Consider the following 26015-nt stretch of genomic DNA (forward strand, 5'->3'; position numbering starts at 1 on the left):
GAACACTCCTGGGCTCAAGTCCCAGCCCCCGCCCCCCCATTTTGGTATAAAAAAAGGTCAACACTATTTTTTAAAGTAACTTGTAATTTTATTTTTTTCAGTACTTAACAACTCCCTACACTATTAACAAAATTCAAACCATGGCAACTAGACACAGAAGCCCTGTATTTAACTTTATAAAGACCAGACGATCCTGCAAAGCTTCCAGGTGGCTGAAGCATACAGACGCCTTAAACAGGTCACAGGATGAAGCCCCGTCGGGTCTCTGCAGTCGTGGCCGAAAGGCTTCGCGAGACAGAACGCGCACACGCACAGCAGACTCAAGGACACAAAGCGACCGCCAGGGACGTGAACAGACTCCGTCGCTGCAGAATTTGTTCTCCTGGCTTTAAGTTCACATTTTTTCACAGAAAAAAAATTATATTTCAGGCAAATAAAAACGAATTCCAGGTTGGCACAGTTCAGTGTTTCACGTCTTTATTTTACCTTTATCAAGGCAAGCTAAGTACAGATGCTGTACATAAATCTTCCACGGCTCGCACGATGCGCCGCTCCAGGCCCAGGGCCGTTCCGCGGCACCGCTCGTCCCTGAAGCACACGCGGCTAGATGTACAAGGAGCCATCCGCCGGCCCCACGTAGCCGACCCCGATGAGCAGGACGTCGATGAGCGTCCAGATGCCCAGGCCGCCGAAGCTGAAGAGCTTGCCCAGGCCTTCGCGCCACTGGCCCAGGTAGAAGCGGTCGGCTCCGAAGCCCCCGAGCGTGACGCTGCAACAGCAAGACAGGCGGCGTGAGTGACGGCGGCCTCGGGAGGGCCTCGCGTCCTGACCGGGAGGGCACAGACCACTTCACGGGTTCACACCGCCACACACTCCTGGCAAGAAGACTTGTATCGAGAATAAACATGGTTCAGTTGTACAAGGCCCTGGGTTCAATCCCAGCACCAAGAAAAATAAACCCACAAGTTTTAGCTATACTGAAATGTTTTCAACCTCTCTCTCTCTCCCTCCCTCTCTCTCTTTCTCTCTCTCTTTCTCTCTCTCTCACACACACACACACACACACACACACACACACACACACACACACACACACGACTGAACCTCTGGGCTACCTCAGCTTATTTGAAACAGTCTTAATTTGTGGAGGGCCTCGTGTAAAGTTGCAGAGGCTGGCTTCAAACCTACAATCAATCCTCCTGTCTCAGCCTCCCAAGTACTGGGATTTCAGGCATGCACCACTATACCCAGCTTTACTATTTACTTTTTTTTTTTGGTGGTGCTAGGGATTGAACCTGCGGGCACTCTACCTCCGAGCTGCACCTCAGCCCAATTTTTTATTCTTTATTTTGAAACAGGGTATTACTAAGTTGCAGAGGGCCTCACTAAGTAGCCGAGGCTGGCTGCAAACCATGATCCTCCTGTCTCAGCCTCCTGAATGCTGGGATTACAAGCATGCGCCACCACACCTAGCTTATTTAATCTTGAAACTGAGTTGCTGATGGTTTTGCTAAGTAGCTGAGGCTGGCTCTGAACCTGTGATCCTCCTGTCTCAGCTTTTTCTAAAGTACTGGGATTACAGAAGTGAGCTTCCATGCAAGGCTCTTTCATTGCTGTGTGTGTGAGAGAGACTGACAGACAGACAGACACACACACTCATACATACATACTGGAGATTGAACCCAGGAGCTTCTACCTCCCAGCTACAGCCCCAGCCCTATTTTATTTTAATTTAGAAGCAGGGTCTTGCTAAGTTGCCGCGAGCCTCACGCGTTGCTGAGGCTGGCCGGGAACCTGCGACCCTCCTGTCTCCGGCTCCCAAATACTGGGACTGCAGGTGCGCACCCAGGGCGCGCTTCTGTTGCTCCTTAACCAAAGGCAGGATCCGACAGGAAGCGCACGGAGCTGTGGCTGTGGGCTGGGGCTGAGGCGCGCCACCGCTGGGCTGACCACAAGGGTCTAATTTTTTTTTCCAGTCACCCTTCTTCAGTGTTAGGAATTACTAACTTTTTCCAAACACATGTGGAAGATAAGCAGAGAGAAAGCAGCCTTTGGCGGCTGGCGCTGCTCGCCCCACCCCGCGGCCAGTGGCCCTGTGGCCAGAGGCGGCTCAGTGCCCACGCACCACAAACAGCGGGGGCCCGAGGTCTCTCTGAACATGTCCGCATGCATGGCTCTTCTTATCCTACCTCCCTAAGGAATACAGAATACCCACCGTTTACGCGGCATTCCCACGGTTTGAGGTACTGTAAGCCGTCTGGAAGTAATTTACAGCATTCGGGAAATATGCAGAGGGTCTGTGCAAACACTACCGTTTCGGATAAGGGACTTGGGTATTCAGGGGACACCAACACCCCAGAACGCTAAGGGCGACCCTCTGGAGCACACCCGAGACACGTCTCCGTCACTGTGAATACGGTGGGAGGATCGCGCTGAGCTCCGCGGGGCCTTCGTTTCCAGCACTGCGCAGCCGTGAGCTGGCAACAGAGGGGAGGCCGCGGCTTCTCACAAGCCCACGGCTTCTGTTGGTGGAACCGGGGGTGACTGAACCCAGGGCTGTTCCTCCTCTGAGCGGCAACCCCAGCCCTTCCCCTCCCTCCTCCCCCTCCCCCCTCCCCCCCTATTTGTGGTACTGGAAACTCAACCTAGGGCAGTCTACCTCCGAGCCATACCCTGAACCCTATTTTATTTTTTATTTTGAAACAGGGTCTCACTAAGTTGCTGAGGTTGGCTTTGCACCTGTCTCAGCCTCCCAAGTACCAGGATTACAGATGTGCACCACACATCTGGCTTCATTTCATTCTGAAATAGGGTCGAAGTTGCTGAAGGTCTTGCTCAGTTGCTGAGGCTGGCCTCAAACCTGCAATCCTCCTGTCTCAGCCTCCCAAGCACTGGGATTGCAGGAGTGCACCACCATGTCTGGCTATAACTTCTGAATTAATCATTTAATTGGGGCCCCACCTGCCCTTCCTTTTGGTTGGAAGGAGTACTTTTCTTGTTGAAAAGTAACAATACAAACAGTTTTTTTTTTCTTTTTTTTTTTTGTGGCACTGGGGTTGCTGGAAACCCATCTACCTCCGGGCTACACTCCCAGGCCTATTTTATATATTTTTTTAAATTTGGAAACAGGGTCTCTTTAGCTAGTGATGCTGGCTTCGAACCTGTGCGATCCTCCTGCCTCCGCCTCCCAAGTGCAGGGATTACAAGCGTGCGCCACCACGCCCGGCTCAAACACATTTTTAATGTAAGAATTACAGGTCTACAATTGTATATATGATAAAGTTACAGGTAATTTTAAAATGTTCTCTTCATTTCTCTAGTTTTTAGTACTAAGCACATATTACTTTTAAGTAATGTACTTAAAATAAAAAACATACACTATAAAAGTACATATTTTAGTCTCTGGCACTTTACTGACGCACGGGAGCTCAGGATGAGACCCTGGCTGATTCTGACCCTCCGTAACAGTGACAGAGTCAAGTCGTCTCCAGGATGAGCGGCATCTCGGGAGAAAAGCCAAGGTGCCTGCCTTAAGCTAGAGGCGCTCCCGGCCAGCTTGCCGCCGCAGCAACGTGCCCTGAGGCTGGGCATGCAGTGGGGTCTGAGCGAAGGACCAGCCTGGCTGAGCCCAAGGTCTGGAAGACCCTCTGATCCAGGGAGGCCCAAATGGCACCTGCACCTCGAAGCCCCGAAGCTTACCTTAGAGCCAAAGCGGTCGACCACTTATAGCCTCCCGTCCAGTTGCAGTACAGCATTTTGAGAAAAGTACGGTTACCTTAAAACAACAACAGAAAACAACTTGATGTAAACGTAAGTATAAACTAATGGCCTTGCAGTGCAGAATCTAAAAGGTCACCCCACTGAGAGCAATCAGTTTACCACAGTTAACAGCACAAAGAAAGTCCTCGCCGCCTACGGCACAGACCCGAAGCATGAGAGCAGCCCGTATGTCAAGACTTCTGGTAACGTGAAGGGTACGCAGGACTGTGGTGCTGAGGCGGGCTCGTGATCCAGGAAGGAGCCCGAGCCAGGACCTACAGAACCACGCACGGCAGGCACCACAGGCGGCCAAGAACTGGCTAGCCGCGCGGGAGACCACGAGGTTGAACCCTCCGCACACCAGCCACCAAAACCAATTCCAGGAGGATTACAGACCTAGCTGAAAGGCCCAACTTATAACTTTTAAAAGAAAATATAAGCTGGATGTAGTGGTGCAGGCTTGTAATCCCAGCATCCAGGAGGCTGAGACAGGAGGATTGTGGCTTGCAGACAGCCTAAGCTACTTAAATGAGGCCCTTTGAAACTCAGTGAGACCTTGTTTCAAAATAAAATATAAAAACAGGGCTGGGGTGTAGCTCAGAGGTAGAATGCCCCTGGGTTCCATCCCTGATACTGCAAAAAAAAAAAAAAAAAAAAGAAAAGAAAAAAGAAATTATTTTTATAAGCCTGGGGTAGGAAGAGACTTAACAGCAAAACAAAAAGCTAACTATAAAAGACTAATTACTGCCGAGACCACTTGCTTCTTCTCGGCATCTGTAATGGTTTCCCACGCAGCTAATCAGCTGGTTCTCAACGTGAGCAAAACCCCGAGAGAGTGTTGTCTCTGGCCAAAGTACTCCCCCACTCTTAGATATTCTTTCATAACTATTATTCTTTTGGAAATGATTCTTTTAACTTTCCACATGAATTGCTCTGGTGATGTAAGATCAGGACTGTGAGAGAAACTGAGTCCGTGGAAAATAAACTTCCTGGTAATTTGTCTAAGCCTCTAAATGTCCTCAGCTTTGTTCAAATGGTAATAAAATCTAGTTAGAATTCAGATGCAGTGGCAGCATTCCAGTCAATAATTACAAACGCAGATCTCCCCTCAATCTCTGACCTTCATCCTAATCATTAACTTACAATAAGAGCCCTAAAGGGGAGGCAACCCGGTGCCTCTGTTTACCCCTCTCTTTGTGATCCTGCCCAGATACAGGAAGACAAACGTTGGGTGTGACATCAAAGCAACCTAGTTTATGAGCAGCTAATACTGCCCAATACAATAGAGCTGAAGGCTAGGAAGATTCTTGACCTTTACACCCAGTATGAGCACTGCCCGAGACAGGGAGGCGCCATGTGTCTAAGAAATGAATATGTCAGAACAAAGGATAGATATAATAAATGTGTAAAAGAAAGGAAATATGGTGAGAATAAGAAAGGATTTTTGTATGAAGAAGAGCTTATCATAAGATTGTCCCAAATGGGAAAGGAATTAGAAAGATTAAAAGCAGGTTGCAGAAGGATTGTGGTGTGGAAATGGATTATTTAAAGAGGAATAGGTTTCTAATAAGCCTATCGTTTGAGGAAAAGTGTCCAGCAGCTAGAGAAGTACATCTGACAACTAAATCTAAAAACTTCATGTTATTTTTTGGTGTTTATCTGCCAAACTGTGTTGTGAGTTTGCTTAAGCTTTCAGACCTTAGAAGGTAAGGCGGGCGACACCTGGGAGAACTCCATCACATCCACCTGGATCGCCACATCTCCCCATGCCTGCCATATGGACTAAGCCCTAAAGATGGAAAGTTCCAAAAAAGTTAAAGAAGATTCCATAAGAGGCCTATTCTCCAAGCACTGGGCGTGCCCATTTCTTCTAAAATTTTCCCTTTGGAACTGCCTGTCTGCAAGGGCAGCTGGATCTGCCGTGAGATCTGGAGAAGATTCTGAGGTAATCTCTTGAATGCCGGACTAGTTTTTTCTACTTTGTTTACATGTCATTCACTATTGTTTTGCAGTGATTGCACTCCTTTCTTTTTTTTTTTTTTTACTATTAATCTCACTGGTGAAGGATATAAATTTTTGGGGGTTCTTGTAATAAAGTGTCAATTGCTCAAGAAGCTTTTGTCCATGTCAGATTCTTTCCTGAAGCACCGTGAAGAGGAACTTAAAGAAATTTATTTCATAAAAGGGAAAGAATCGCTGCAGATAAGTGGCTGCAGAACGGCACCCGTATCCTTGCCCATCTATTCTGAGATAAATCGATCTCGAGTGGACTCATGGCCATTCCGATTGAGCCAGTCTGCAGGAAATTACTTTAAACTAACTGCACTTTTTACAAGTTTTGTTCACTGCCGGATATGGTGGCACATACTTATAATCCCAGTACTTGGGATGCTAAGACAGGAAGATCGAGGTTCGTAGCCAGCCTCAGCTACTTAGTGAGGCCCTCTTTCAAAATAAAGACTAAATAAATAGGACTGGGTGTGTAGCTCGGAGGTACAATGCCCTTGGGTTCAATTCCAAGTTCTGAAAAAAAAAAAAAAGTTTTTGTTCATCATCAAAAGATACTCTAAAGAAAGTGGAGAGGAAACTGGGCGTGGTGGCGCACGCTTGTAATCCCCGCACTTGGGAAGCGGAGACAGGAGGATCGCGCAGGTTCGAAGCCAGCCGCACTGGCTTTGGAGACTCTGTTTCCAAATAAAATATAAAAAATAGGTCTGGGCATGTAGCCTAGAGGTAGAAGGGTTTCCAGGAACCCCAGTACCACCAAAAAAAAATAAAAAATAAAAAAGAAAGGAAGGAAGGAAGGGAGGAAGGAAGGAAGAAAGGAAGAAAGAAAGAGGAGAGGAAAAACTTAAATCTAGAAGAGGGTTTTAGAGACACCTAAGGTTAGTATCAAAAATAAAAGAAAGAGCCAGGCAGGGTGGCACAGAGGCTGACAGGACCGCAGGTTCAAGGCCAGCCTCAGCAACTTAGCGAGGTCTTCAGCAACTAAGTGAGAGCCTGTTGCCTAACAAGAAACAATATAGGGCTAAGATGGTAGCTCAGAGGTAGGACATGCCTGGGTTCAATTCTCAGTATCACCACTACCACACACACACAAAATAAATATACACACATACATATATGTAATGTATATAATCCTAGAAACCTATTATTTTCTTTTGGTACTGGGGATCAAATCCAGAGGCATGCCTCTGAGCCAAACCCCAAGCTTTCTTTTATTTTGAATCAGGGTCTCAGTAGATTGAAGAGACAACCTTAAACCTGAGATCCTCCTCTCAGCTTCCCAAGTCCTGGGATTGCAGGTGGTCCACCATACCTGGCTCCTAGAAATCTTTAAAAAAAAAAAAAAAAACAACAAAACACGCTGAAGAAAATTTGGACTGCCGGAGCCAGCCGGCAAAAGTTCGGGTTCCGAAGAGAGGCGTGAAGATGAAAGAATTTAACTCTTAAGAATTTGATTCCAGAATTTTTAATTCTAACGTGGGGGAGCCGCCAGCCTACTCCTGAGTTGATATCTCTGCTAGCCAACAATGGGTTTATTTCTCTTGAGGTTTTTATACAGTTACAGGTCAATCAATATCCTCGTGCTATCACCACCGGAATACAATAAAGACCAATGCAAAGCACATACATTACAGGTTCGTGCCATCACCACCTGACGTGAACATCACCACCAGATCTTCTCTCAGACCTTTTACTTTGAACCTTCTACGACCCCAAACCTTGTTGACTCTGAGCAAAGGACAGTCAGCTGAGTCAGAAATATTCTTTTAGGGGAAAACCTTAATGGCTCCCCACACTGGACCACCAAAAGTATTTCTGTATTACCACTGGGTGAGAATGGAAATTCTAGAATGCAAACCATTCTGGAAAACAATACATGCAGAATACATTCTAGATACACTCTTGTACATGTGAAACCAGGTGTGGCATATGGAATTGTGTGTGCACACATGTGTGCATGTGTACGGTACTGGGAATTCAACCCAATGGCATTCTACCCCTGAGCTACACTCCCAGCCCAATTTTGCTTTCTTAGTTTTTGCAGGGGCTGTCCACAGACTTGCAATCCTCCTGTCTCAGCCTCCCAAGTACTAGGACTACATTTGTACCATCATGCCTGGCTTATGTATGGAAATTGTAATAGTTGTTGCAATAGCTAGGAACAGCAAATAACTTAAATACCTAGTAGAATGGATAAATGGATACCATATTATAATAGATTACCCCACAGAAGTAAAAATAATGAGACTTACCATGGATGAATCGTAGAGCCACAATGCTGAGGGAAAAGAGGAAGGGTCCAGCAGACTGTGGCCTGAGGTCTTTTTTTTGAGTACTGGGGATTGAACCCAGGGGCATTCTATCTCTGAGCTACACCCCCACTCCTATTTTTTATTTTTATTTTGAAAAAGGAACTTGGTAGGTTGATGACAGTCTCAGTACTTGCTGAGGCTGGCCTCGAACCTATGATACTCCTGTCTCAGCCTCCCAAGTCCTGGAATTACAGATGTGTACCACCACACCCAGCACTGATGTCATTTTATACAGATCTTGACTAGCACATCATACAATATTTTTTTAGATACACACATAACAAAACTACATAAAGTTTTAAAGGTGAAGTGGATGCCAAAATCTTGTGGGAGGAGGGGGCAGAGCATGGAGATCAAAGCACAGCTCAGAAGTCTCGGTGCTGCCAGTACTGTCTGGTTGCTAATTGAGTATAAGTCATTCTTAGGTTTCAGATCTTAGAGACTTTTTAAAATTTTATCAAATATCACATTTAAGAGGATAAGAGAATTGCATATTTTCTGGAAGCCTCCCCTCCCAGTTCATTGACGTTAATGAGAACTGGCACATCTAAAAATCTAGTATGTTATTAAATAACTTAAATTGAATCTTCAAATTTCTGGTTATGGTCTCTTGAGTAAACTTCAAGAAACACATGTTGCTCCCAAACCCCCACGACCTCTGCCTGACTTACCCAAGCAGTGGATGTGGTCCCTCACCGTGCAGTTGGCGGGGTAACGCTGCCGGGGACACGACACGGTCATGCAGCTGGTGGAATTGGCGCACTCGTAATCTGTTTCAGGAAGCTGCCAGCAAAATCTGCAAGTCATATTGATGATGAAGTTCTTTTGGGACCTGAAGTCTTGGTCCTATGCACCGAGGGACACAGAACCAATCGGTCATAATCTGGCAGCTTGTCGTTAGGTCGGTCAGACTAGAGCCACACAACACAGACCTAAGACACTTAGCGCTAGGACCCAGCAGTAAGTGGCAGGAACTCATAGACAGAAACAAGAGGTGCCGGGTGTGGGGGTGCATGCCTGTAAACCCAGTACTCGGGAACAGAGACAGGAGGGTCACATGACCAGCCTCAGCATAGCAAGACTCTTAGCAACCTAGAAAACCATTTCCAAAAAGAAGAGGGCCAGGAGCACAGTCCCGCAGTAAGTCCTTCAACAACCTAGTGAGACACTGTTTCAAAATTAAAACACACTCAACAAAAATTAAAAATTAAGAAGGGCTGGGGGTGTGATCCAGAGGGAGAATGCCCCAGGTTCAAACCCAGTACCACCACCACCACCACCACCACCACCACCACCACCACCACCACCACCACAAGACACAATATGTATGCAAACCAAATGTTTATCATATGACCTTACAATCAGACACCCCCCCCAAAAAATATTGTCTATCTAAGGAAAAAAATTACAGGAGCTCATGTAAAATAGCAAGTTATTTTCGGGTGATAAAATTATTTTATCACATTTATTCAACTTTCTTATTGTAAGTATGTATACATTAGTAATATGGAAAACAGAAAAACTTAATTTTATGGGGTCACAGTTGCAGAGAGCTAAGACAGAGGGTGACTTGCTGAAGGTCACGGAGCTGTAGGCTAGGAGGATCCAGGCTCCCTGGCCCCAGCCTGATGCTTCCGAGCGCACAGCACAGAGCTGCTTCTGACTTGCAAATCTCTCTCAGCACCTGCAGGCTTAGAGGAACCACATGAAATGCACACTCAGACTCGCTGTGTCACGGGAGCTCACCTGGGCCGCAGCCTGGCTGGCCATGCCATGTACTCGTGGAAATGGGCGCTGCAGTAACCACCCTCAGCGTGGGAGACACCAGGGGGGCAGGCAGGATTGGGAACCAGAGGGCAGGCAGTGTGCTAGGCTCAGAGGCAGCAGGCGGGGCCAGGGAACCTGGATTCTCCTACTGTGCAGCTCAGTGACCCTACAAAAGGCACGTATCTGTCCCTTCCAGATATAGGTCTATGTGGAATTCATTTTAGGCAAGACCTAATTTATTCTCAGAGGGCTACTTGGGCATCCCACAATTTACTGAATCCATCTTCTTATAAAAAAAAACTACCTCAGCCAGGCCTGGTGGCGCACGCTTGTAATCTCAGTACTTGGGGGGCTGAGATAGGACACAGGTTCATGGTCAGCCTCAGCTACTTAGTGAGACCCTCCGCAACTTAGTTAAGACCCTGTTTCAAAATAAATAATAAAAAATAGGGCCAGGAGTGTAGCTTGGAGGTAGAATGTCCCTGGGTTCAATCCCTAGTACTGCGTGCTAAAGAAAAAAGAAAAGACCTACCTCCTTCGCAAACTCCTCTCCGGCAATAAGGACATCACTATGCCCTCTGTACCCATCTCTCACTACTGGGATCAAGGCAGCCCAGCTGAAGGAATCATGTCCACTGCAGACACACTTTAAACTTCTCCAGGTCTGACAAAGCAACATTTCTGTCACACACGCTTTCAGGCAACACTACCTGGCTTGTCAGTTACCATTATAATGGTAACAGCAGCAATCTGCTATGGCAGAGCATGTAAGATTTGAAAAATGCATTTCTATTTGGGGTCTTCTATAATTTAGTGAGATCTTGTTTCAAAATAAGTAAAGAATTGAGCTGGAGGTGGATCTCAGAGGCAGAATGCTCTGCGCTTTGATCACACACACACACACTATTTCTATTTATATACTCTACACAACAGTTATGAAGGAATATAAAAATTACTTCAGAAACCACCCCACTAAAAACAAATCTAATACTTTTAACTTGAAGTTTACTGCATTTATTACTTATTGCATGGTTATGCATTTATTTAGACTAAGCAAAGCAGAGTACTTACAACACAGGTGACAGAAGGCTTCACTGTACAGTCAAAAGTGACAGGCTTCCCATAGACGCAGGAGAAATTTGTTGCACAGTCGATACAGTCTGCAGGAAGTCGGCTACACAAGCCATTGCTTGGACACTTCGTCATATAAGGTGGGATTTCTGTACTTTCTGTGAGAGGTAAGAAAATAGCTTAGTCTCTCTTGATACTGATCAGGATAACAGAGAAAGCACTTTAGCAAGGTGAAGAGACAGACTAGCAATGAGACACTACGCTAGAGAAAAGAAGCAGAGTCCAAGTCAGCACTGCCTACAAACAAGGGGGGCTCTGCCATCAGCCAGCGGATGGCTGGTGATCGGTACAGTGGCAAAGAGTATTTCATCTGGCTTCCGTAGTGGCCATGGAAACCAAAGGTGCTCAGGCACAAGTAAATAATACAGAGAAGTGCTGGGTAAAAGCTAGGGGCTCAAAAGAAACCTATCATATGCAAGACAAAAAAACAAAACAAAATCTTAGGCACTGCATGCTTTATAAAAAATCCCACAAGGAGTCAGGGCAAAACTGGAACCAGAACTCCTAACCCTCTATTTAAAAGCCGATGTTCTTTTCTCTTGAATTCACTGAATGGGATATGAAGCTGCCCACCCCCTCAGGACACCAACTCTAGAAGAGATCCCCTGTCATTCCACACTGGCACTCCAATAAGCCATGAGCTGCTCATTTGTACGCCAAAGTTGAAAGTCATACCTATGTTAACAATTTTTTCAGTAAGTTGCAACTGTTTTCCAGTCAAACCAACCAGGTGTGCAATATACTTTCATCCGTTAAGAGTGGACAAAAGTTGCAAATATTTTTGGAAGAGACGTTTTCAAAAAAGCACCAAAAGAGCTAGAAATTCTTATGCTTCCTCTGAAAACTAATACGCATTTTAAATTCAAGTACTCCACTGTCTTTTACGTTCAAGTAAATACAGTAAAGTACCTCTGCCAGCTGAAGGTCACGGAAGTAGCAGAATTCTAAAGGGATGAGGTATGGAGCCACAGTTTCTATTTAGTAAAACACACTAATACTCCTCTAAAACTGGGCCTTCTTAACATCACAGTATTAAGTGGTCAGTTCGACAAAACACAATTTTCTTTTCTCCTGTTCCTATTGCTATGTGGCCGGAGGCAGGGCACTTAGAATCATAAAGCTCAAATGGCTTTGGACAGCCAGGCTAATCTCCCCCCTTAAAGATGAAGAGGCAAGGCTCAGGGCGGGTAATTTCCTCAAACTCCAGATAGTATTCACCAGACCTAGACTTCAATTCTCTATTAGTTCCTTGCTAACCCTTCCAATGCACAAAGCATGGGGGGAGCCTTTAATTTCTAACATCAGAAGCCAGAAACTAAAGATAAAATAAAAATTGTGTTCAGAAAGCAGCACTGAGATGGGTGTGGTGGTGCACGCTTGTAATCTCGGCATTTGGGAGGCTGAGACAGGAGGATCACAGTTTGTGGCCAGCCTCAGCTACTTAGTGAGGCCCTTTGCACCTCAGCGAGACCCTTTTTCAAAATAAAGAATAAGCCGGGCGTGGTGGCGCACCCTTGTAATCCCCGCGCTTGGGAGGCAGAGACAGGAGGATCGTGCTGGTTTGGAGCCAGCCTCGCTGGCTTAAGATACCCTGTTTCCAAATTTAAAAAAAAATATAAAAATAGGTCTCGGAGTGTAGCCCGGAGGTAGAAGGTCTTCCAGGAACCCCAGTACCACCAAAATAAAGAATAAAAAATAGGGCTGGGGTGGAACTCAGAGCTAGAATGCCCCTGGGTTCCATCCCCAGTACTGAAGGGGGAAAAAAAAAAAACCAAGCAAGCAAGCAGCACTGGTTAAGGGTTCTCCTGATGGAGAACAGGCACAAATGGTGCTCAAACACCAAAACTGTCTAACTAAAAATGGTTGTGCTTCTGTCTTCAATTCACATCACCTAAAACACAACGCACAAAATATTCGACAATTGAAAGTGACTTCTTATACTACAAGAATTTTTAACATCAAAAACAGAGAGAGACTACTAGATCTCAAAATGCATACTAAGATAGGGAATGTCTAATACCTGCTGCCCCGGGAACTACTGTGCATGTATGTGTTGGGCCCGGATCATTTATTGATTGAGCCAGCTCTAAATTTAAGGATCCTACAATTAGAAAGACAAGTTATCCCGGGATATGAAAAGCTTGATTTCTGTGGTGAAAACGCAGGGATTATACCAAGGCAATAACTGCTCAGGAAAACCTCGGGGCTGACTGCCAGAAGACAAACACGAAAGGATGCTTCGCCAACAGGATCGACACCGGGTTCAGGTCTGCGGGCAAGCGGGGACAAAGGCAGGAATCGGGTCAATTCTGCGGCCTCGGCCTTGAGCGAGGCGGCGCCGCCGAGGGCCCAGCTACCAGGACGCGCCGCACCCGGCCCGCAGCTGCCCGCGGCGCGGACCCACACGCAGCCTCCTCCCGCAGCCTCCTCCGCCGGCCCGGGGCGGACGACCCCGCAGCTCCTGGGACTCTCGTGCCCCTCAGCCCGCCCCGGCCTCTAACTCACCGCTGCCGGACAACACGTAAAACCGCGAGAGGACGAGCAGCAGAGGACACAGGGAGAGGGCTGACAGCGCCCGGGCCGCAGCCACCATCTTGCCGGCGCGCGGGCACTTCCGGAGCAAGGGGCGGGACTCCGGTGAGTGCGTCACAGGGGGCGTGGCCTTAAAGCCCGGCGCGCGGCGCTTCCGGGCCGAGGGGCGGGGCGGAGCGCTCGGGGGGCGTGTCCGCGCGTGGCCCAGGCGCCCGGCGCGCAGGCGCACTGCGGCTGCGTGTGTGGCTTTCCCGCGGACCTCGCGCAGAGTAGGGTGGCGCTGGGACGCTGTGTCCCTGTAAGGTTGCGTGGTCCCCCAGACGCCCCTCGCGCCCTTGACGAGGCCTTGCCTCCTCCTTTCGTTGCTGGAGTATGAAGAGGATCATCTGACATTCACACCTGAAGTGACCGAAAGCAGAGGCGGGCAAATTTGGGAAGTTGGCCACCATTTTCATGTGGCTGGGAGAATATTTAGAGATAAAATTGCTGCTGTGTGCTAGGTATTGTACAAGGTTCTGATGACATGAGCTCATTTCGTTTCATACTTTTCTTTACAGGTGAAGAAACTGACCCTAACAGCGCGGGAAGTGGCCCCAAGGTGACAGGCGGCGAGACCCGCTCCGCCTGCCCGGCCCAAGGCGCTGGACCTGTTCCTCCACCCCTCGCCAGCTCCTTAAGAGCAGCGGTACTTAAATTACTCTAAGACTGGGCAAGCCGGACGAGCCCCAGGGACTAGGACAAGCGTCTACGGACGGGAGTTTCGCAGGGAGAAGGGTCCAAGCACAGCCAAGGGGTCTGCTCTGGACAAGGCCAGCCTGGGGGTCTGCTCTGGGCAAGGCCAGCCTGGGGGTCTGCTCTGGGCAAGGCCAGCCTGGGGGTCTGCTCTGGGCAAACCGCCTTTAGCGGATACATACTGAGGCAGAGAATCTCAGGTTGGAGGCCAGCATGCAATAACTTAGGAAAGAAATTTATGAAGACTTGTTTCATAATAAAAAAAATAAAAGATGGCTTGGGGTATAGCTCAGGTAGAACTCTCCTGGGTTCAATGACCAGTACTACAAAAATTAATACAATTCTGTCACAATCTGCACCTATACGACTACACAGGTCCGATAAATGACATTCGTTTGCCAACTGGTTCGCTGTTCACCTGCCTCAAGAAGCTAACGCAAAGATCACCATGTTGAGACAATTTCTTGCAATTACGTGATTTCTGCAGCAACTAACCAAATATTTAGTAGCTACTTCTTGATTGGTAACCTAATTTTCGATCGGCATAAAGCCATTTTAATTCCATTCTGAGCACGTAAGATTCCTTTCAGCTAACCCATTGGAGTCTATAAATCAGTTAAATGCCTTCCCATCAGAAAACTAACTTCACTCAGCTGAGCTATTTACTCTGATAGAAGCTCACTGTTGAAACCCTCGAAACACTATGATGCATATTATTTCGGAGTTTATTTTTTCTAAAGATGAACAAGGCTTAATTATGAAATAAAAGATTTAAAACTGCATCTCTTAACCTACAGTGCAAATAAGAGTTTCCACAACATTGAATTTCTTTGAGGTTCAGAGTCCTTTGTCCATAATCCATTATTTAGTACAACTGGTTTCCTCTTACAGTTGCTGGTTAGTTAAAACAGATTAATTATTCCAATTCTGGGGATAAAGTTTCAGTGTGAACTTTAGTAAAACAGCCATAAAAATACCTGAGACATAATATTAATAGAAAATAAGATTCCTCCCCCATATTCAAAAGGCTTTGAATTTTATCTGAATCCATCTCCTCCTGGTGCTAGGGATTGAACCCGTGGCCCTGTGCATGCTAGGTGGTGCTCTACAACTGAGCTACACCTCCAACCCTGAAGCCCATGTTTTGAAAACTCATCAATCTTAGGAATAACTTTTCATAATCCCCATTTCCTAGCGTTTCTGACTCTCGATAAGTAACATCTCACCACTGAGGTCTCTAAAGGCATTGACTGCTTGAAAATTTCCCAAGCTTCTTTTTTTTATCATCCTTAAAACACATTAATAAATTAAACTCTGCACATATCAGCTCCTCATTCTCTGCCTTTTTCAACCAAGCCCATGAGTAGACCCATGAGTGGGTCCAAAGTTCTTAAAAGTTCTTAAAGTGCTACCATATTAATAGGTTAAGAAAAGTACACCTTCAAAGCTCAGAATAAGGTTACATAGAAGCAGGTAGAAAGAAAGGACTTCAGAAGTCTTCCTCCGCATTTAGTGTTCGTGATTTCTTGATATTCTTCAGTTTCTCAATGGCAGAAGTCACTGAAATCTCTCCATGAACTTTGTTGTCTCTTGTTCGAACATTTACAGCATTATTGATCTTTTCTTTTTCTCCAACCACTGAAGAGTAGAAAGACAACTCAGTCACCCATTAAGTCAACATTAAAGGACATGTGTCTAACTGAAATCTTCAATATTCATCACTGAATATCAATCTAATGATCACAAGGTTCATCCTTTGATAGCTGAGTGTATTGAAAGAAGGACTTCTAACCACACCTCTCTGTTGCCCACTTGAGAGAACAGTATGTGGCCGTGGAGCGTGGATGAGAGCAGGAACTCTTACAGATCCCCAACTGCAGCCGGCACACCTGAGCAGGCAAGGGGTGGATGCCAGACTCACGCTCGCCAACCAGAATTTTCTGGAATGTGGGTAAGAAGGCTGTTTTCTCTAATGACCCATACTCTCAGACTGGGAGGGGAGGGGATCTATATCCATGTTGCTTACCACGTGGAAGGAAGAACTTGGTCCACAGATAAGGGTGCTAAAGTGGATATTTAAGAGAACATAAAGGACTGAGGCAGAAATGACGAGAAGTAATCCAGGTAAGAGCTGAGATCCTGGATGCTCTTCTGATGGTTTTAGCTATTTAATTCTACCTTTCACAGACCCTTTCAACAAATTCTGTCTTTGTCTAAGCTAATCTGAGAGTTGTCTCGACAAGCCTGAGTAGAGTTATAATACCTACCACAGAGTCAAACATTAGTAGTAAACAGTTGCTGACAGGGCAACTCTTAAGTGTATCTTGTTTTTTACCGACTCTAAGCTCACACAATAATAACACCATGGCTTCAGGTATGCTAATGTCAATTTCTCTTCATTGTGCAATCATTTTGTAGCCAAGATTTTAGATTATGTATCCAATTCCTCATGTGCCTCAAGGTGTTTTTTAAAATCTAGATTCTATTCTTTTGATCAATCCAAATTTGTAATTTTTTCCATCCATTTGTTTGTTTCAAATTTCTAATAAACCAGATAAGCAGGGAAAATATTTCAGGCCTGCCATATGGCTGAAACAGAAGGAGAATAATTCTACTGAAGAAGTCATATTTAGTTTTTCATTTTGATGTGAGATGTTATTGTTAATAATATATCACAGGAGTCATATGAAGCTTAATAACTCTTTTTCCAGCAAATAATAAAGAGTACCTAGGGATAGCTAATCCAAGACTCTTTTTTGGGTCTAGGTAGTAAATAGTCCAATTATGATAATCAAGTAGTTAACTGTTCTATATTCCTTGTTTTACTTTTAAAGCCAACCCCCAATCATTTGAAAACATTTATTCAAACTTAAATTACCTAAAATAAAATTATACTGAGCCAGCTGTGCATTTCGTATTTTCTTATTTAGTGTACAACTGTCATCTAAATCAACGTCGGCCATAAATCCTTCTTCAAAAAACTCATTCGATACCTAGTAAAACATGGAACACGTGTTATTGCATTGTTTATGGTGAGCAGACTCCAAGACAACACCTGCTCTCCATCTCCAGTGGTCTCACCTCCGTGTGGCCCCTCTACCGTGCACTACAGCTGGTCTTCGTGGCCACAGAGAACAGCAGAAGGTACAGCTTAACACTCCCGAGGCCAGGTGAGTTAGAAAAGACTGCCGCTCCCTCTCTCCAGACCCCTGGCCCCGGGGGAACTGGCTGCCCCACGGGGAGGGCAGAGGAGGTGCACGGGGCAGTGCCCAAGTCCTCAGCCCAGCCTGTGACACAGTGTGTCATAACCAACCCGTGCCACTCAAGGTCCCTGACTTAAGAAACGTCACAGACACTAGGTATTTGTTGTTTTAAACTACTAAGTTTAGGGAAATTGTCATTCAGAAACAGATAAGGCATTCTTCCCTATGAGAGTCACATAGGAAAGAATAACTGAATTATGAGATGCTTTGAAATACTAATTTCTCTCAAAAACATTAAGAAATGACATTGAGCCGGGCATGGTGGTGCATGCTTGTAATTCCAGTACCCAAGAGGCTGAGATAAGCAGATTGCTAGTTGGAGCAAAGCCTCAGCAAGTAATGAGGCTCCTATCGACCTAGAAAAACCCTGTTTCAAAATAAAAAAATAAAATAAAAATAGGGCTGAGGTATAGCTCAGAAGTAGAACTGCCCTTAGGTTTGATTCCCTCTCCAAAAGAGAGAGAGAGAGACAGACAGACAGACAGACAGACAGGAAGACAGAGGGAGAGAGAAGGAAGGAAGGAAGGAACAGAGGGAGGGAGGGAGGGAGGAAATACTCCTGCTATAGCTACATGGATATAACTCGTGTGTTACTCAGTCACTGCAAACATGAGTCACTAATGTTTTCATTATATAAGGCTTTAAGGCATGAATACTCGGAGCCAGTGATCTATGCAGAATACACAGCAGTTATTGTATATCTTGCGTAGCTCTGATTTTACCTGACGTGCATATTTCTCACAAGTCGGCCCCACAGGGATGACCATTACCTGACGAGGCGATAGCCAGAAAGGCCTGAAAAATATATGAAATATGTTATTTTCAAGATCATTTCAAAATGACCATTTATTACGTGATTAAAAATAATCAAAGATTTTCTTAAGGGAAGAAGACATCACAGGAGAGTGGTTTCAGTAAAATGGCGTGGAAGCCGCTTGTAATCCCTGCGCTTGGGAGGCTGAGACAGGAGGATCATGTGGGTCCAAGGCCAGCCTCAGCTGGCTTAAGAGACCCTGTTTCCAAATAAAATATAAAATAGGTCTGGAAGTGTAGCCTGGAGGTAGAAGGCCCCGGGTTCCATCCCCAGTACACACACACACACACACACAAAAAAAAAAAAAAGGCGTGAAAGCAAACCAAACTATATTAAGAGTTAAAAGGCAGCAGAGCAGATAAAAGGGGAAATTTTGAGTTTTAATAGGAAAAGAGGGGGGAATGGGTGGACCACAGATGGCAGGTGGCAGGCAGAATCACACATCTGCACGTGTGGGCACTGATCCCAGAGAGATGAAGACTCCTGTTCACACAAACCCTGTGCACTAATATCCACAGCAGCTTTATTTATAATAGCCCCAATGGAAAACATCCCAAGAGCTTCAACAGGAACAGTCAAACTGTGGTGCTTCTACACTGTGGGGCACTATCAGCCAGAAAAGCGAACCCGTGAACTGCTACTTGACGGAATGAAGACGACGCCCATGGAATTCTGCTGAGCGAAACGCCAGTCTCTAGAAGTCGTACACTGTATGGTTCCATTTACATAACATTCTTGGAATGAGAGCATTAGAGAAATGGAGAAGAGATCCCGGCTCCCAGATTAGTGGACGGGAGTGAGAGTATGTGTGTCCCCCCAAAAAGACGGCCAGTGTGCAGGATCCTTCTGAGGGATGGAGCAAGGGAGCCGCTCTGGGTCTTGACCGGCTGCGGTTACTGACCTTACATAACACAAAACCTTATGGAACTGAACACACACAGGTGCGTGTGAGTGCACACTGTGAGCTCTCGACAGGACGTATCCTGCCTTTTTCCGAGTCGTGATGCTTCCTGTACTTCTCCACGGTGTCCCCATTGGGGAAAACAGCAAACCTCTCTGTAGCATTTCTTTCAAGTACATGTGAACCTACCATTTTGTCAAAATGTAATGTTTTTTAAATAAGGAGGAGTGGGTATAGCTACATTTTTGTTTTGTTTTTGTGCTGCTGAGGTTTGAGCCCAAGAGCATCCTCCCTCTGAGCTCCAACTTTTTAATTTTGAAACAGGGTCTAAGTTGCTGAGGCTGGCCTCCAATGATCGGATCCTACCAGATCCCAGGTATTGGGATTACAGGCATGTACCACCACACCGGGTTACCGATGTTTGACGGACTCATTTGCTTTTTTTTTTTTTTTTTTCATTATAATGAAAATGTAATTAGAAGTTAGAAGGGAATGCAATGGAAACTATTTCCAGATGGTACTTTATGAATGTACATGTTTATATACTTTTCCGTTAATCACAGAGAAGAAATAAGATATATGATAGACACAATAAAGCATATGATAAAACCGGGTAAGGTGGCACACACCTAAAATCCTGGTATTTGGAAGGCTGAGACAGGCGGATCCATCGCAGGTTCAAGAACAGCTTGAGCAGTTTACTGAGGCTTTCAGCAACCTAGAGAGATTCTGTTTCCAAAGAAGAAATAAAATTGGTCGGAGTGCAGCTTGGAGGTAGAATGCCTCGGGACTTGATTCTCAGTACCACAAACAAGTAAGTATGTAAGTAAATAAAGCCTTTGATAAAAGAGAACGAGTGTATGCAATGAAAAGCGAGCGTTTCCTCTGCACTCCGGCCCTCCATCCCCAGCCCTACCTCCCCGGAGCCACGTTTGAACCATCTTTACTTTTCGTTCCTGGAGACTGTCCCTGGAGGCCAGTAGGTGCGCGGTCTTGCTCCAAGGGGTGGGAGGGAGGCCCGAGTGCCCGTGGGGAGGGCCGCCGCGGCGCGCTGCAGCTGCCCGCGCCAAGCTCTGGCCCCACAGAAAGTGTCTCGCCACTTTCACCCACTAGCATGTCGGTGCGAGACATCACCATCTTACATTTATGTCAGACTACTTAATCAGAGCCAGTCGGGCATGGTGGCACATGCCTGCGATCCCAGAACTTGTGAGGCTGAGACAGGAGGAGGGCAGGTTTGAGGACAGTCTCAGCAGCTAAGCGACACTCCAAGCAACTTAGTGAGACCCTGTTTCAAAATAAAATAATAAAATAAGATCGGGCGAGGGATGTGGCTCAGACATAGGGTCTCCCTGGCTCAATCCTCAGTACAAAAAGCCCAAACAAACAAATCAAAAACAGAGCCAACTGGAAAGAAATATATACATGCTAACTCATACTTAGGCAGTGTGCATACTCATACCTACGCTTTTGGTTTCTGTGCATTTTTTTTTTTTTTTTTTTTTGCAGGTCTAGGGATGGAACCCAGGGGCATTGAACCTCTGAACTATTGTTTTATTCTTTATTTTGAACCCCTGCCCTATTTTTTTATTCTTTATTTTGAAACAGAGGGCCTCACTAAGTAGCTGAGGCTGTCCACAAACCGCGATCCTCCGGTCTTAGCCTCCCAAATGCTGGGATTACAAGTGTGCGCCACCATGCCCGGCTTCTGTGTCATTTTAATAGTTTAGAAGGTCCATGCCACTGATATGATTTCTCTAAGATCTCAAGTTAGACAGCAAGGATATACACAGACTCTCTAGCTGTCTGGGACCTTTGGAAGATCCCGAGTTTGGTAAATTTCCCATCTTGTGCTCTTTGCTCAGAAGTGTGCTTCTCTAGCTTCCGGATGCTAGAGGACGTGCACGGGCTCCCAGCTCTGCCGCCAGCTGTACAGGCACATGGCCTGCGACCGGGTGGCACACGGACCCCTGACTGGGTGGCACACGGACCCCTGGTGGACTCTGTCTGGCAAGTGTGATGCAGAGTCTTGGGTCTACTACTCAGCCACCCGTACCATTGCTAGAACAGTGCATGTAGCTTCCACTGTAGCTAGAGGGCGCTGGGGGCCAGTGCTGAAGTCGCTGTGACAGGTTCCCCGTGACTCTGCATTGCATCTTTTATTTGAACGGTCGTCTTTTATCTGAATAGGAGAAACCAGAGAGGGCCTCTGGTGGGGGACACCACCTTTGTGGCCCATTCTGAGCCCCGCCTCTCTTCTGCAAACCTGTGTGTCAACTATTTCCAATCTAACTACTTCCACAACCCTGATCCTGTGGCCCAATGGTAGCCAGAGCCCTGCGCCACCGTGTGCCCATGCCTCTGGCCTGCTCTCCTTCCGAGCCATGAGGACGCCAAGGCGCCGGCCCACCCTGGCCCTGGATGGTATCCTCCTCCCCACCCGCATCCAGATGCTGATGCTGCGACTCTCAGCCTGTTCCTGGGTAGGTTTGCGGGCTTTCCCCCAGCCAAGCGCTGCAGGGAACCCAAAGGTGGACAGCTGAAGGGCTGAGGGGGGGGGGCATGTGGCGGGGCAGCCCCTGGGGAGCTGGGCGTGTGTTTTCCAGACAGCCACCGGGCTCTTCAGAGGCTCACACGGGTGCAAAGGCAGCTCTTTACTCTGGCTGAACTCACACGGGCAGAGGGTGCGGTTCCTGACACTGCCCTTGCCCTCTTTGTTCCTGTTTTCTGATCTGGCGAATGGAACAAGCACTCTTTATTTCCCCGTGGGCACCTCCTAATGCTGAAGCCCACACTGCCAGCTCTTTCCCCACCAACTGAGTCTTGTGAGATGTGACTTTTAGGAATAGGAGGCGCTTTTCTTTTCTGCAGCACTTACCATTTCCCCCCATAGTTTTCTGAGAGAACAGCTATCATCCTCTCCACAGACCCCAGGATGGCCCGGTGAATGATCACTGGCCTCTTCTTATCGTCCCCATCCTTGCTGGAAAATCACAATTGTACAATTAAGTATTTTTCCCAAGACTCAGTAATAAACTCATTATCTTCTCACCTTGCATTTAATTTAATTTTGACTACCGATTTAGATTAGTGTTTCTGTATATTTCTCCATGATAGTGTTTTGTTTGGTAGCTGGCTTGTTTCCTTACACAAAATATTGCTTTGCTTGCCAATTTTTTCATGTATTTTAAAAACTTGTATTTATATATTTTTACCGAAAACATACAAAATGTACAGAGAGTAACATATCGGTTCCCGCACCCTCCCAGCTTCACAGGCATCCGCTCGCAGCCAGGCTTGTTTGTTGCTTCTCATCATTCTAAGAATATCTTTAAAATTTTCACTTAAAAAATACCTTAATGCCTTTTTGTGTGGTGGTACTGGGGGTGGAACCCAGGGGCTTTCTACCTCCAAGCTACACTCCCAGACCTATTCTATACTTTATTTGGAAACAGGGTCTCACTAACTTGCTGAGAGCCTCACTCAGTAGCTAGGGCTGGCTTCGAACCCGTGAGATCCTCCTGTCTCAGCCTCCCAAGAGCTGGGATTACAAAAGTGTGCTGCCACGCCCAGCCTACTTTAATGCCTTTGACAAAATGTTATGGTATGTATTTCAAACAAATATTATATATTTTTATTTCTTGTTAAGTTTATTCCTAGATATTTTGTTTTATTTATTTATTTATTTATTTATTTATTTATTTATTTATTTTGCAGTACTGGGGATGAAACCCAGGGACATTCTACCTCCAAGCTACATTCCCAGCCCTATTTTTATTTTTTATTTTGAAACAGGGTCTCACTGAGTTGCAAAGGGCCTAAGTAGCTGAGGCTGGCCGTGAACTGCTATCCTCCTGTCTTAGCCTCCCAAGTACTATGATTACAAGCATGCATTGTATGCATTTGGCATTGAGAGTTTTTTTTTTTTTACTCTGAAATTCTTAGCACTTTACTGCTAATGGATATGAAGGCAAATAGAATTTTGTATTTTGAACTTGCTGCTAGCTACATTATTCTCTTATCAGTTCTAATTTTTCTCCATTTGAATTTTTTGGATTTCTAGGACTTTTTCCTTCAGTTGTGTTGAAGGTCTAACTGAAGGCCTTGTGCATGCTCTACCCTTGAGCTGCATCTCCAGCCCATGTCTCTAGACATTTTAGCATCTATGAATAAAAATAATTTAACCTAAATATTTGCACTTCCAGAATGATTGTGAGCAGGAGTGCAAACAGTATGCCTGTTCCTTCCTTCCAACTATGCCGAGTCCTTCCTGTTATTTCTGATAAACGTTCCTTAGCATTATACAGACGTTTCTTTCTGTCTTCATAGGAATGAGTGTTACACTTCACCTGATGCCCCTCTGCAAGGCTGGATGCCACCAGAGCAACAGGTCTCCACGCAAACCTCCCCTGCTGTCCTGGGATGAGCCTCTGTGGGGTCCTGCTGACAACCCTTTTTCTCTCCTTCTCCCTAAGCCTGAACAAATCACGTTGGTTCTTTCTCCAAAGCACACACAAACACCCACTTTGTTCACCTCTGTGGTGCCACCTGGTCTGCCCGTTACTTCGACTGTGCACACACCGCAGCTCCTCCCTCTCTCCTGCTCTCCACTGTCCACCCCAACAAGGATGGAGGGGCAGCTGATGGCTGCCCGTCTCTCCTCACTGTCCTCCTCGGGTGAGGAGTGGGTGTCCATTTATCACAGGAATTGTAATAGGAAAGTATTCTATCAAAAATCATTGGCTTTTAAACATGCAATGAATGGTTTCCATGGCAAATTCTATCAAATATCTTAGAAGTAACACCAACTCTACATAATATTTTCCACGTGTTAAACTAATTTTTTTATGTGTGCTAGTGGGGATGATTCTATCAAATATCTTAGAAGTAACACCAACTCTACATAATATTTTCCACGTGTTAAACTAATTTTTTTATGTGTGCTAGTGGGGATGGAACCCAGAGGCATTTTATCTCCAAGCTACACCTCCAGCCCTATTTTTTATTCTTTATTTTGAAGCAGGGTCTCCCTGAGTTGCGGAGGGCCTCGCTAAGTAGTAGCTATAAGCTCACTAAATTCTGTGTGTGCACACGTTCCATTTTATTCTGTGTTGAGAAATGTCTTGTGGTGCAATGGCTGTTCCCATTTCCCCTGGCAAAGGTCCCATCCTCACCCAGCCCCTGTGCCAGCTCTTTGTGAAGCATCCCCGCACCCCAGGGAGGGCGAGCAGCCTGGGTTTGCCATGTTTCCCGCTCTAACCCTGTGGTTACTTACATTCCTTCCCTGCCAGGAATGGCCTCAGAAAATTCAAGTCAACCCTTGCTATGGTTTGAGTGTAGTTTGAGTGTGTTTCTCCCAAAGTTGCATGCGCTCCCAGTTTGGACAGGGGATCAAACCCAGGGCCTTGCGCATGCGGGGCAAGTGCTCTGCCGCTGGGCTACACTGCCAGCCTGGGAGGCGGCAGGTCTTTGAGAGCTGGGGTCCTAGTGATAGGGCATCACCCTCAGAAGGCGTTAGTGCAGTTCCCCCAGGACTGGCTTAGTCCTCGAGAGAGAGGGTTGTTACAATGCGAAGCCACCCACGTACTTGTCCCCTGTGAGCAGTCAGGGTCCCCCATTACAGGCTCATGCCTGCTGAGTGGACTTTTCAGTGCCATAATGGTGAGCCAAACAGACCCCTTTTCTTTACAAAATACTCAACTTCAGGTATTTTGTTATAGCAATACAAAATGGACTAAGAAAATCCTCAACTAGGTTACAAGTAAACAAATATAATAATATAATATATGATATATTATATATAAACAAATATAATAAGTAAACAAATATATATTGAAGACACAGCACATACTCTAGACATTCACTAATGTTTATTTTGTAATGTTCATGTTTAGATGACAAATAATTAGGTTCTTAGTACTATATTATTTATCATAATCAATCACTCACCTGACATATGTGAGATTAAACCTAATAGGTAGTTGGAAGTCCAGCTGAATTGTAGCACATTGATGGTATCTGCCTATAGCATCCTTGATTTTTATATCAATCTACAAATTAAATGATTTTTGCTTAGAAACAGTTTTGATTTTTCTTTTAAATTAATTTTGCTTTTTTACAAGCACATGGTTTACTTACTTTAGGGCCATAAAATGCTCCATCCCCTGGGTTCATTTTCCATGGCTCCCCAAATTCCACCAAGCTCTTCTGCAGTTGCTGTTTATTTTTAAAGAAGAGACATTTTAAGGTTCTGCTTTCCTGTGTGTTCTGTCTTGTAAACATAGCTCACAAAGGGCTGTGACTATAAACCTTAATTACATTCTGCATTAGTTCGCATACTTAGCAAGCAATCTCTTCCATTCAATAAGCTCCTGAGTAGGGACTACAGGAAGGTGATTACGAGAATACCTGTTCTCAAGAAATGCGAATATAATGTAATCACACGAGGAGAGAATTCCAGTGACTTGCAGATAAGAGCTTAGGGGAGGGATGCCGGGGCCCTCCTCAAATGCAGTGCCTTCTTCTTATATTTCTACTTTGTATTGGTGCCTCGTGGTCTCACATCATGGCGTAGCTCCTAGTGATGGTGACACACGTGCACAGGCACTTGGCGGGCCCCCACTCCCGCTCCCTCCCCTCCTTCCTCATACAGGGCCTTTAGAGTAACATTGGTATTCTCACATATTTACAGAATGTCCATGGAAGTAATTCCATCACTGATCCCCGCTCTCCCCTACCCCAGCCCACCTCCCTGGCTCCACTGGAGTTTCTCCTCCACCATCTGAAGACCCTCTGGA

General features: G+C 45.8%; 2 protein-coding genes across 3 annotated transcripts in view; both read right to left on the minus strand.

The window, feature by feature from the left end:
* Positions 1-603: 603 nt before the first annotated feature.
* TM2D3 (TM2 domain containing 3) lies at positions 604-13569 on the minus strand (the record flags this gene model as incomplete). The annotated part of the gene is made up of 6 exons (XM_080691830.1): positions 604-769; positions 3700-3775; positions 8750-8924; positions 10917-11074; positions 12997-13077; positions 13482-13569. 6 exons carry the CDS (start codon positions 13567-13569, stop codon positions 604-606), a joined length of 744 nt encoding a protein of 247 aa, XP_080547956.1.
* A 2160-nt stretch (positions 13570-15729) lies between these two features.
* Positions 15730-26015, minus strand: part of TARS3 (threonyl-tRNA synthetase 3) — a gene marked incomplete at both ends in the record, with an annotated part of 45146 nt that continues 34860 nt past the window's right edge. For both annotated transcript variants that reach the window (XM_080691063.1, XM_080691062.1), the window contains 6 exons: positions 15730-15878; positions 17119-17233; positions 18226-18298; positions 22097-22201; positions 25168-25268; positions 25357-25434. In XM_080691063.1, coding sequence (XP_080547189.1) covers positions 15730-15878; positions 17119-17233; positions 18226-18298; positions 22097-22201; positions 25168-25268; positions 25357-25434 — 621 coding nt within the window. The remainder of the gene's footprint in view (positions 15879-17118; positions 17234-18225; positions 18299-22096; positions 22202-25167; positions 25269-25356; positions 25435-26015) is intronic.

Source organism: Muscardinus avellanarius, assembly GCF_963383645.1.
Source record: "Muscardinus avellanarius genome assembly, chromosome: 3".
In the NCBI taxonomy this organism is placed as follows: domain Eukaryota; kingdom Metazoa; phylum Chordata; class Mammalia; order Rodentia; family Gliridae; genus Muscardinus; species Muscardinus avellanarius.